We start from the raw sequence: 12,500 nt of genomic DNA on the forward strand, positions 1-12,500 counted from the left end.
TGCGCGAAAAGCTTCACGTCCAACGCAAACCTACAGAGACACATCAAACTTCACACCGGAGAAAGGCCGCACGCGTGCCCGGAGTGCGGAAAGAGCTTCATACGGAACGAAAAGCTCCGGAGTCACATGACCATCCACACCGGAGAGCGACCGTACACGTGCGACCAGTGCGAGAAAAGTTTCCGACACATCAACGGCCTCAAAGATCACCAGCTCTCTCATTCCGCCGTAAAGTCGTTCAACTGCGACCAATGCGGGAAGGAGTTCATCACCGCGTCTGCGCTGAAGAGACACATTAAAGTGCATTCCGGCGAGAAGCCGTACTTGTGTCCTCTGTGTGGGAAGAGTTTTGCACGGGTGGATTGCTTTAAAAGGCATCAGGAAGTCCACAGCGGCGTGAAGGATCACGTGTGCTTCGAATGCGGGAAGGCTTTCGTTACGGCCGACCAGCTCAAGCAGCACCAGAGGATTCACGGCGGAGAAAAACCACACAAGTGCGCGCTCTGCGAAAAGGGCTTCGCTCGGTTACCGCAGCTGATCGCGCACGAGACGGCACACCGGGAGAAGCCGCACCACTGCGCTCTGTGTGGGAAGAGTTTCAAGCAGTCACGCCATCTACTGATTCATGTGAAAAAGCATCATCCGATCGAAACTCTGATTGTGGAGTGAAGACTACAGCATACTCCGCGAGAACAGAGAAAAAAGTTCTCGCTCCCAGAGCTGCAAAAACAAAATAACGTCATTTGGTTTGGGATGTATCGTACCTTAAGCTTGGAACACACTCTGCGAGAACAAATAAACGTTCGTTTTCTTGAGGTGACAAGTAGGCCTGTCACGATAACAAATTTTGCTGGACGATAAATGGGCCAAGAAATGATTGCGATAAACGATAATATTGTCGTTCTGAGACCATTTTCATCTAAAATAATGATAATGGCATAAAAATGCAGGAACACCTTTTCAAAGATCAATAAACTTTAATTTCTAAAGACTATTTAACACTGAAAATGGAAAGCATTTTAAATAACCACAATAAATGAACAAAACAATCAAAAACAATAAAAGCATGGACTCTCAGTCTGTTTAAAAATGCATTTAAATAAGTACCAAAAACAATAAATCAAATGGATGTAAACTGCAGCGGATGATTGTGTTTTAGGAGCATACGGGGCGGCGGTTCACTAAACCCACGGTTCGGCTCGTAACGCGGTTTTAGGGTCACGGTTTTCCGTTCTGTACGGTTCTTGCTGTTTTTTTCTTTTAATCCAGAAATACTGCAGCATATGATATATTAATTATCCACAATTTAGGATACAGTATTAAAAAAAAATCTCGTTATATCATAGCCTAATCATGCACAAACTGAGCTTGACCATCTCTGAGGAAAGTGATATTTTGATACGGCGAGAGAGAAGACGTTGATGACAAGCTTTTCATTTATTTGGCAAAAGGAGAATGTGTATCGCTATCTCTACAGGAACTCATGAGCCTTTAGCACACACAGATTGAACTGAAGAATTAACTTGCGTTGATCAATCTTCAGTGTAGCTTTAAGCCTCGTTTATACTCGACGCGTCCGCTCGAGCGCGAGGGCGCGCGGTAAAAATGACGTCGACGCGGAGTGTGCGAGACCCCATTTCGCTTGCCGTTGTGCACGTCAAATTTCGTCACTATGCGTGTGTCTCCGCAACCGAAGAGCCACGAGTTCCAGACGAATCTGCTGGCCGAGAATGACGTCTCCTCACGTCGCAGCCGGTCTGCGCGCCGAGTATAAACACCTCCCCAAGCGGACGAGGCGCGCGCAGTCAACGAGAGAGACGAGGAAAACAAAAAAGCATGCATATGGCAATTATCGCGGCCGGAAAAATTATCAAGCTCGTTTTTTTTATTGTGCGATTAATTGATTTATCGACTATCGTGACAGGCCTAGTGACAAGAACAAGAACAAAGTTCGTTCTGGCCAGTACATTTTATACTTCCTGAGAAAAGCAGGTGTCATTCTCCGCATTAACCACACCCACTTTAAATGTATGACCAATCACACAATAGTTCTCGGACACCCGCAAGAAAAAAGTTCTTCTCAGACGATGAGTGGAGAACAAGCTGCGAGAACAAAATGACGCAATTTTGTTCTCGCAACCGTGGTTTGGGAGTTCTCGCAGCTTGTTCTCGACACATCGCCTGTGCAAAACTTTTTTTCTTGCGGGTGTCCGAGAACTATTTTGTGATTGGTCATGTGTTTAAAGTGGGCGTGGTTAATGCGGAGAAATGGAGATGATCGGTTCCTGCTCCTTTCTCGTGAAGTATGGAATGTACGGACCAGTACGAACTTTGTTCTTGCCACCTCAAGAAAACTAACAAATTTCTTTGTTCTTGCAGATTATGTTCCAAACTTGAGGCTTCTGAACGTCGTTTCATGTCTGTGAAATCAGGTCACTTTTGTCACACCATTGTCATTTGTTTGCAAAAATGTGTGTTAGGTGTATGTTGTTTGGCTTCCATTCCGCCATGGGAAAAAAAACGATTTACAAGATAATTGTAACTTTTTATCTCACAGTTGTGTGTTATAGTGTCAGAATTGTGAAAAATAAACTCACAATTAGGAGAAATAAAGTAAAAATTGCGAGATATACACTTGTACTTCTTGATTTCTCGCAATTGTGAGTTTGTATTTATTTTGAAAAATAATCTCGCAATTGGGAAAAATCAAGTCAGAATTTTGAGATACACTCACTTTTCTTACTTTTTCGTGCAATTGTGAATTTATATTGTGACTTTTTAGCTCAAAATTCTGACCTTTTTTCTTTTATATATTGCAAATCTGACTTTTTCTCGCAATTTTGACTTTTTATAAAAAGTAAAATAAACTCACAATATGAAAAAATTCTGTCAGAATTTTGATATCAACTTTTTCTCGCAATTGCACGTTTATTTCCCACAGTCGTAACTTTTGTCCCTCATAATTCTGACTTTTTAAAATTTATTTGTGTATTTATATTTCGACTTCTCAAAATTTTGACTTTTTTTCTCAGAATTGCAAGATATAAACTCAAATTTGTGAGTTATAATGTCAGATTTGCCAAAAATAAACTCGTAACTGGGAAAAATCAAGTAAGGGTTTTGAGAATATATACTAGCAATTGTAAGTTATAGTGTTAGAACTGCGAAATAAGAAGAGAATAAACTTAAAATTGCGAGATATAAAGTTAAATCTTGTAATTTTGACTCTTCCTCGCAATGGGAAGTTTATATCGCAATTCTGACTACAGTCCAATTCTGAGGGGAAAAAAGAAATGAGTTTATATCTCACAATTATGACTTTATAACTTGCAATTGCAAGGGGAAAAGTCTGAATTGTGAGAGAAAATGTCGCAATTACCTTCAGTGGCAGAAACAAGCTGCTATTATATTGTGCTGCTGATTATGGATGAAATTATATTTTTTATTTAAATCAAATCAAGTGGTTTCAACATTGCATCTCAGTACAGTAGTGAATAAACTATTCCATCACCAGATCTGCACCAAGTTTGCTTGTCTTAATTAAAATGTCTTATATTAATCAGATTTTGAATTGTCTTATAAAAACTTTAAGGATATAATTTGTTGTGTTCACAGTTTTTGTAGAACAGATTTTTGTATCGCTCTAAAGAAATGCAGTTATTTTGCTCTTTTAAAGCACACCCTTTGTTGTTTGTCGTGCTTAAACATCTAGCGCTGAATTAGCATCGTTCAGAATTCGCATTCTCGAACCGTTTCAACCAATTATTAATGATTCGGTTGGACCTCCCTGGAGAGTTTGTTAAAATCTTTAGTTTGAGTAAAATGTATGTGTTTTTTTTTTATAATATTGGCAAGATATCAATATATTATGAACTAATATAGCTAAGGACACAATTGATGTCTATAATCGAAACAATAATTTGCTCAATGAAATATAAAAAGTCAATTTATGAACAATATTCACTTTTAAAGTAAATCTGGCCATGGCAAATCGAGTTGGCTTATATATGCAGTTCATACTTCCGTCCATTAGGTGGTAAAAATGCACCAAAGTTTATTTTCAAAAGGCATAAAATGTAGAAGAGCATGATCTGGAGGAGGTGTAAAGATAAGGGGATTTGTTATTGCTTTATTGTTAATTAATTATGTTTTATTGGTGACAGTTAAAGAAAAGCGCCCTACCCATACTGATTCAAACAACAACAATTGTGAACTTATTACCAAACAAATTATTACAAGAACATGCTCTTTTAGAGTTCTTATGAATTCATGATGCCTTCACGTGCTATTGGAAATGTCCTACTTCCCACGTCGGAAGTCGAGATTACTAGTTCATCTTAACTTTCGAAGGCGTTTATGTCCAATTCTTCAATTAGGAAGCTACGAAATGCAGAAATCTTTAGTTTGAGTAAAATTTACCAACACGATCTCATGGTCATGCGTATAAATAGTACGAGTTTGCAATCTCGTGGAATGTATACGCCAAAATAGCACATGAAGGCAGGATCAATTCTTGACTTTTGCCATTCCTTCAACTATATGGTAATTATGGTACAGATCAATATACATTTTATATATATATATATATATATATATATATATATATATATATATATATATGTGTGTGTGTGTGTGTGTGTGTGTGTGTGTGTGTGTGTGTGTGTGTGTGTGTGTGTGTGTGTGTGTGTGTATGTGGTGGTATATTTAAAAATTATGGATGGATGGATGGATAGATGGATGGATGGATAGATAGATAGATAGATAGATAGATAGATAGATAGATAGATAGATAGATAGATAGATAGATAGATAGATGATAGATAGAGACAGACAGACAGATAGATAGACAGACAGACAGACAGACAGACAGACAGACAGACAGACAGATAGATAGATAGATAGATAGATAGATAGATAGAGACAGACAGACAGACAGACAGACAGACAGACAGATAGATAGATAGATAGATAGATAGATAGATAGATAGATAGATAGATAGAGACAGACAGATAGATAGATAGATAGATAGATAGATAGATAGATAGAGAGACAGACAGACAGACAGACAGATAGATAGATAGACAGACAGACAGACAGACAGATAGATAGATAGATAGATAGACAGAGACAGACAGACAGATAGACAGATAGATAGATAGATAGATAGATAGATAGATACAGACAGACAGATAGATAGATAGATAGATAGATAGATAGATAGATAGATAGATAGATAGATAGATAGATAGATAGATAGATTGATACAGACAGACAGACAGATAGATAGATAGATAGATAGATAGATAGATAGATAGATAGATAGATAGATAGATAGATAGATGGATAGATGCTTAATGTGTGAATGAAAAAACAGTCATAGGGGTCACTTTATTGAAATTTAGATTTATACATCATCTGAAAACAATAAAAAGTGTCCTTGATGTGTGGTTTGTTAATATTTGGAAAATCTGGAATCTGAGGGTGCAAAAAAATATGTAAATATTGAGAAAATCTCCTTTAAAGTTGTCCTTAGCAATGCATATTACTACTTATAATAACATTTTTATATATTTACGGTAGGAAATAGGGCTGTGCAAAATATCGAAATATCACAGAAATTATATATCGCAATATGCATATCGCAACGGCAGGCAATATCTGGATGGTTTTAATAGGCTACTTCAACATTGTGAAAAGTTTAAGTTTTAGGTCGACATAGCAGAGAATAGACTGGGAACATTACTACTGTTACTTATGTGACTTGCTTGATGTTAAAGCTACACTGTGTAACTTTTTTAGTTTATTCTTAGCTAAAAACACTTAGTTTATAAGTGTTAAAATATATGTGCTCATTAATGTATATTTACTTCTTTCAAGTAATAAAGTATTCTCGTAAGTTTATTATATGCCATTGAAAACACATACGGGTGAGGGGTTCGAATGCCGGTCGCCATGTTGCTCCTCCATCTTGAAAGTACAGTAGCCAAAGAGGGACATACCCGTAAATTCAAGCTTCGCCTTTCGCGTTTTAACACTCGATGGCACTGTGTCGAATGTGAAGAGGGGGATTGCCGTGTTAATCTTGGACTAAATCGGCCACCGTAGGAGTTAAAACGAAATCAGAATTGAGAGGAACAGAAACTAATATTCACTGGATGGTCATATACCTTTACACCGCTAGATGGGGGAAAATATCACACAGTGGAGCTTTAAGAAGAGTTATTAAACGCAATAATTTGTGGAAAAAAATAACTTGCAGTCTCACGCTCTCTGACACACACATAAATGTGACGTAAATGTTTGCTAAAACACTGCTGGTCACTTTCAGAAGCTGTAGCGATGCTTTCTTTTCCCAGAAAGAATGTGAAACACAAATGGTTTAATTCCCAGTTTTTAAATACATTTTTTATATAATTTAAATAGATACACACTAATTGCAATATCGTATCGCATATCGAGTATCGCATTATTTAACAAAATATTTTTCTTCAATATCGCACAGCCCTAGGAAATGTACTAAATATCTTCATGGAACACGATCTTAATATTCTAATGATTAATTTAGACCCATATCCATACCTGTGAGATTATGACTGGTTTTGTGCTCCAGGGTCACATTTGATTTCAGTGCTGATTTATTTTTTGGTTTTGACAGATCAACTCCTCCAAACCATGAGGAAGAACTGAGATCTGTGAAGACAGAGAGAACTTGAGAGGTCCAGAAGGACAAAGAGGTTGGTGTTTATTCCTGATTCTTCATTAAATAAAATATATAGATACATGCCAAAATGACCCTGAACAGCAGTTATAATGGCCAGACTCCACCCCTTAACCGTCACCCCCCTTTTTGAGAATAGTCATGAAAATGCACTATCCAAACTTAAAGGGCTGTAATTCATAATTGCTTTGGAATATAGACTTAAAGGTCCCATTCTTCGCGATTCCATCTTTCAAACTGTAGTTACTGTGTAATGTTGCTGTTAGAGCATAAATAATACCTGTAAAATGATAAAGCTCAAAGTTCAATGCCAAGCGAGATATTTTATTTAACAGAAGTTCCCTTTCAAAGCCTACAGCGAGCGGCCGGTTTGGACTACAGCGCTGCACTTCCTGCTGTGATGACGTCACTAGAACCGTTTGTTGACTAAAGCTCCGCCCACAAGAACACGCAGAATAGGGGGCGTGGTCTCGTTGCTCTCGCACGTGGAGAAGAGCGCGCATTCAGCGCTTGCATCGCCCCGTTATGGTAAGAGGCGGGACCTTTCCGGGCAAAGTGCACTAAGCTGCTGTCCAATCACAACAAGGGAAGCGCTGGCCCAATCAGAACTCGTTACGTGTTTCTGAAGGAGGGACTTCATAGAACAAGGAAATCATCAGGCCGTTTTTCGGACAGAGGAAACAGCGCTGTACAGATAAGTCAATTGTGAAAAATACTGTGTTTTTTTACACGCGAAACATGAACTCATGTTATATTGCACACTGTAAACACAATCAAAGCTTCGAAAACACGTGAAGAACACTTTAAAGGTGCACTATGGAGCTTTCCGTCCACTGGAGGGCGCCTATTCAAAACAAATGCGTAGTTTGATGACGCAAAGTGTGAGCGCAGCATCTTGGGAGATGTGGTCTTCTCATCACAGCCGGTGGAAAATAGGACTCGGGCAGAAATCACGTTCATGCATGCGGTTATTAACGTTACTGTAGTCTAAAGCAGAGCAGGACTGAGTGTTGAGGAGCTGAGCACAGCTGCTGGAGCGATTGTTAAACAAATACCCGCCTCGCGAATACCGGGACTTTTATTATGACGGGACGGGACACATTCGCCGTGCACCTGCACAGATCCGCTCTTCTGGTTATGATTATGAGGTAATGCAGCTCTGTTTATCATATTAGATACATTTAAGTGGGTTTAAAATGATGTTATGACTTTACTCCGTGCGTTCAGTTGTTCACACTGCTAAGAGTAAAGCGCTCCTGCCAAATAAAAGCCGAAACCGAGGGTAACGCAGATATGACGCAATTGATAGGCGACTCCCTCAAATGCAATGCTGAAACGTCCCTGTCCTCAGTTAAAATAGCAATTTTCTCACAATTTACAAATAGTTGGAAACTTCTGGGATATTGTAGGTACTCAACTGAACAAAATATATAACATCGGTCTAGTGGTTTTTGGATATTTTACTGCAAAAATACTACATAGTGCACCTTTAAAGGGGTACTTCAGTGCTGGGAAGATGAATCTGTATTTAATCTGGGTCATTAATGTAGTAGAAATGTGAAATTATTTTTGAATTTGGTGCTTTCTAGACTGAGAAAAGACAGAAAATTTATTTTTGTCTCATGGGGATGAAAGACTACAATTCCCAGAATGCTTCGCTGCCGTGAGGCCATTCCCAAAGCCACGCTACTGGATTACTGAGACTGAGTTCCTACAATTAAATACTGAACGTGTGTGTTCAATATAACGATCGAGTTGCCGTGTGAGTCTCACAGCGCTAACTCAGATAAGGAGTCAGATTACATTTAACATCATAAATGAGTTGATGAGCTCTCCTGATGAGAGCTGAGGTAATCGCGACCACATTCGCGGCATACATTCACAACGTGTTTTCAGTTCATGCCTTTGGAAGCTTAACTTTCATAGAAATTAATTTGAGAAGTTAAAACACTTACAGCTACACTGTAGCTGAGCTGTGCTGTGAGTGTGATCTCCATTCCCCATGCACGAGTTGAAAACATGCGGAAATGGCTCCCTCTGCTGGCTGTAGTCTTTAGCCTCTGGGCAATCATTCCTCTCGTGACGCAAATATCGTCAATTTGCGTCACGAGAGGAATTTTTCCAGAAATAAAATGCATAAAGGGGGATATAAGAGGGGGGAGTACAATCATTTGATTATACTCCAGGGTTTCTACTGATACAAAGCCATATGCTAATCGCTGAAGGAACCCTTTAAGTTTGGTCTTGATTTAAAGATGACAATCAGCAGATTATTGCTGAAGTGAAAGCATTTCAAAATATAAAATAATAGAAAAGTTATGGAAGTTTACATTTATTGAAAATGAAAAATATAGTAATATATATTTTTATTTTATATAAAAATAAATATTTTACAAAATAAATTTACTCTAAAATTACTATGAAATCAAAGCCATGTGTCTAACCAAATTGTGTTCTAAATTTGAAGTTGATATCACAAAAATTGAAGTCCCCATGAGATTTTGTTTAGGCGCTATACCAAAATTAGCCACCGGGTGTCATTCAATTTCCATTGATTGTTTATTTGATGTATTTTCCTGTACATTTCTGTCCAAATATCACTTCCATCATAAAACAGTCACCAAATATGGCACATTGAGACTCAGACCTTTCAAATGATACGTGTTTTGTCAAGAAAAGATTTTCATTATAAAGTACGGTAATTAAAGGTTACAACTACTGTTATGATGTAGATGGGTTTTTTTTTGAGGGACACTCTCGTCATAAATGACTATTTTACTGTCATCATGTAATTTTTATCATAAAACAATGGACACATATCTCTTCAGGAGTGTTAAACCTTTCCAACAATATATCGTTTGTCATGATTACATTAGGATTCAATAGTAATATAGTGAAGTTAATGTAGAATAGTTAAGGGGTTAAAGGGCCAGTTCACCCATTAATGAGAGTCCGTATGGATCCGTTTGACTCTTCGATCAGTTTTTGATCTCTTTATAAATTTTCTGAAGCGTCAGTGGAAGTTGCTTATCCTGTCAATGTAGGACAGAAATCTTTCCCATTTCATTACAAATAACTTCATTTGTGTTCAGAAGATGAATGAAAGTCAGGAAAATGTTATTTGACCATTAAAGCAGGAATGTTAACAAAACTATAAACAAAAAAGTATGGCCCTAAATTTAAAGGGGGGGTGAAACACTCAGTTTCAGTCAATCTCATGTCAATCTTGAGCACCTATAGAGTAGCATTGCATCCTTCATATCTCCGAAAAGTCTTTAGTTTTATTATATTTATAAAAGAAATATGGGCTGTACCGAGTCTTTCCGGAAAAAACCTGAGTGCCTGGAGGCGTATCGTGTGGACGGAGCTAAAGAATGACGAGCGTCCTCAAGCGTGGAGAAGAAAACGTTCCTCTAATAAACCACGGCTATCAATCAGATTCAACTAATACAGATAATGATCCAGAATCAGATCCGGAGGCAGAAATAAACTGAACAGGAGAAGCAGCAGCAGCAGGACGTCCGTCTCTGTGGTGTGGACTGTATTTAGTGGACTGTCAACATTTGTGTGTGTTTACTCGCAGTTTATGAGGACATGATTCGGTTTATGGACTATTGTATGCGACTAAACCTTAGCAGTAGCAAGCAAAACGGTTTTGCACGTCAGACTAGTGTAACGTTATACAGAGAACAGCAATGGAGTAACCGTTAGCGCATTTGAATGACGATGCACGCGATCGTGTCGTTTACTGATGTTTACTCACGCGACGATAGCCGACAGCACAGACATCTGAAGCAGTTTAACTCACCGGCTGCTTCCAAAGCAGGACCGACCCTTTATCGCTGGGACCGCTCCGTCAGAAACACACTTCTTTGGTGACATTGTTGATTTGGTGAAGTCCTGACAGCAGTGACCGTGGAGATCCACTTTGAGACGCGACTGAAGCGTGATGTTGTGAAGCTTCCCGTCATTTCTGCGTTCAAATCGGTTCAAATGCAGCGCTGCCTTCCCAGAATGCTGTCGCTTGACGATGCTTGACGTCACCCATAGGAATAAAGTGGAGCGCGGCGCGGACTATAACGACAGAAGTGTTGCTGAGACGACTGGATCTGCACCTGAGCGAGTGTTTATGGGCGTGCATTTCCTCTCTCGCTCTAGTCACGCGCGTGCACCCTACCGGGAGAAGAGCCCGTACGGCCCATACAAGGACCTTCCGCTCTATTAACGTCAAGCCAACCCATACTCGAAAAAAACTCTCCGAAACTTGTGAGAAACCGGAAGGAGTATTTTTGACACAGAAATACTCCATCAAACGTCCAACATTAGTGTTTGAAACTTTGTCTATGTTTAGGATGGGAATCCAAGTCTTTAACAGTGTAAAAAAGCTCAGTATGCATGAAACAGCATTCCCCCCCCCCCCCTTAATGACAGCGAAATGAACATTAACATTTTAACATTTAATCATTTAGCAGACGCTTTTATCCAAAGCGACTTACAAAAAAGGGGAGAGCAATAGAAGCAACGAAACAAACAAGGCCAACAACCTGTAACTGTACGTTCACACCGCTGGCGGCGAGAGCGTCAAGCTGGGCGGAAGTCATTCATTTTCAATGGGAGTTGGGCGGCGAGCTCCGGCGAGAGCGGCGCGGCGCGTCTTGGACGATTTGGGCGTCGAGGAGAGTTGAAATCAGCTCAACTTTATGGTAATGAGCTATGACGCGGTTCGGCAGCAACCAGTCAGAATGTAGAAGTGCTCCGCTTGAGAGAAATCCAGATAACGCAGGCCTGTCAACGTTGGTTCCGACCACATTAGTTCCCAAGCAATTTGTAGGAGAGGTTGATCATTGCTGTGCGGGTTTCCCTATCATTTATGACGAGATAATTCATAGTGATGTGTAATTTGTTAAGAAGTCGCGCAACACTATTTTACAGGCGCTAGAACGCTCGTTGTTTAGCGGGTATGCAATTAATTCTTACTTTCACATTTAAACGATTTCATGAAGTTAATTTATACCCTACTTGTGGTCAGTATATCCATCAACACGCTTGTTTGATTTGCGGCCTCTTTAAATACAGTTTAAAAAAAGAAAAAACATTCGATCTGCGTCAGAGCGGCAGCACGTCCACGGAGCTTTCTACAGCGTCGTTGTCAGGGCGGCAAGAGCGAATTTTGACGCTTTCGCCGGCGGCGGTGTGAACGCACGGTAAGAGCTGTAAGAAGTCTCAGTTAATTAGCGCAGTACTTTTTTTTTTTTTTTTATAGCCATCAGAAATGAAGAAATGAAGTCTTGATTTCTGAGAAATTCAACAAAATTAAATGTGTTTGTGCTTAACAAGAACAAATCTCTCTCACTGGGTTTGAAAATGACTTGCTGTAGAATTAAGTTGGTTTTTATGAACACATTGGCAGATATTGTTTCTTGTTTTAATCATGAAATCACGTTCACAGGATTTCTGATAAGCTATTTTTTGTATGTGTGTCACTAATACAACTCATTTACATATAGAGAACATATTCACCTGTTGTTCCTTTCAATTTATTCCTCACATTTTCTTCAACTGGTCTCAAAAAGGTCTTAAATTTACCTTTATAAAATCAGTAAATGTTCGTTGTAGACCTGATGGAATGGAAAGCAAAAGAAGAAGAGGAAGATGAGGAAAAACACCATTTCATTCCTGGAGAAAAACTAACTGTTGATAGGGTTTCACACAGAAAAAATGTGGCCCTCGATGTGACAAGAGTTTCGCGTGTAAATGAAACCTTGTGGATCACACAAGAAT

General features: G+C 39.1%; 1 protein-coding gene across 1 annotated transcript in view; it reads left to right on the forward strand.

Moving 5' to 3' along the window:
* zgc:101130 (uncharacterized protein LOC445160 homolog) overlaps window positions 1-2,006 on the forward strand; it is a 3,713-nt gene extending 1,707 nt beyond the window's left edge. The window contains exon 4 of the mRNA XM_067415214.1: window positions 1-2,006. This exon is cut by the window's left edge and continues 402 nt beyond it. Within this exon, the coding sequence (XP_067271315.1) occupies window positions 1-669 (669 nt within the window). The 3' untranslated portion in view covers window positions 670-2,006.
* Window positions 2,007-12,500: the final 10,494 nt, after the last annotated feature.

This window comes from Pseudorasbora parva, chromosome 14, assembly GCF_024679245.1.
Source record: "Pseudorasbora parva isolate DD20220531a chromosome 14, ASM2467924v1, whole genome shotgun sequence".
Taxonomy (NCBI): Eukaryota; Metazoa; Chordata; class Actinopteri; order Cypriniformes; family Gobionidae; genus Pseudorasbora; species Pseudorasbora parva.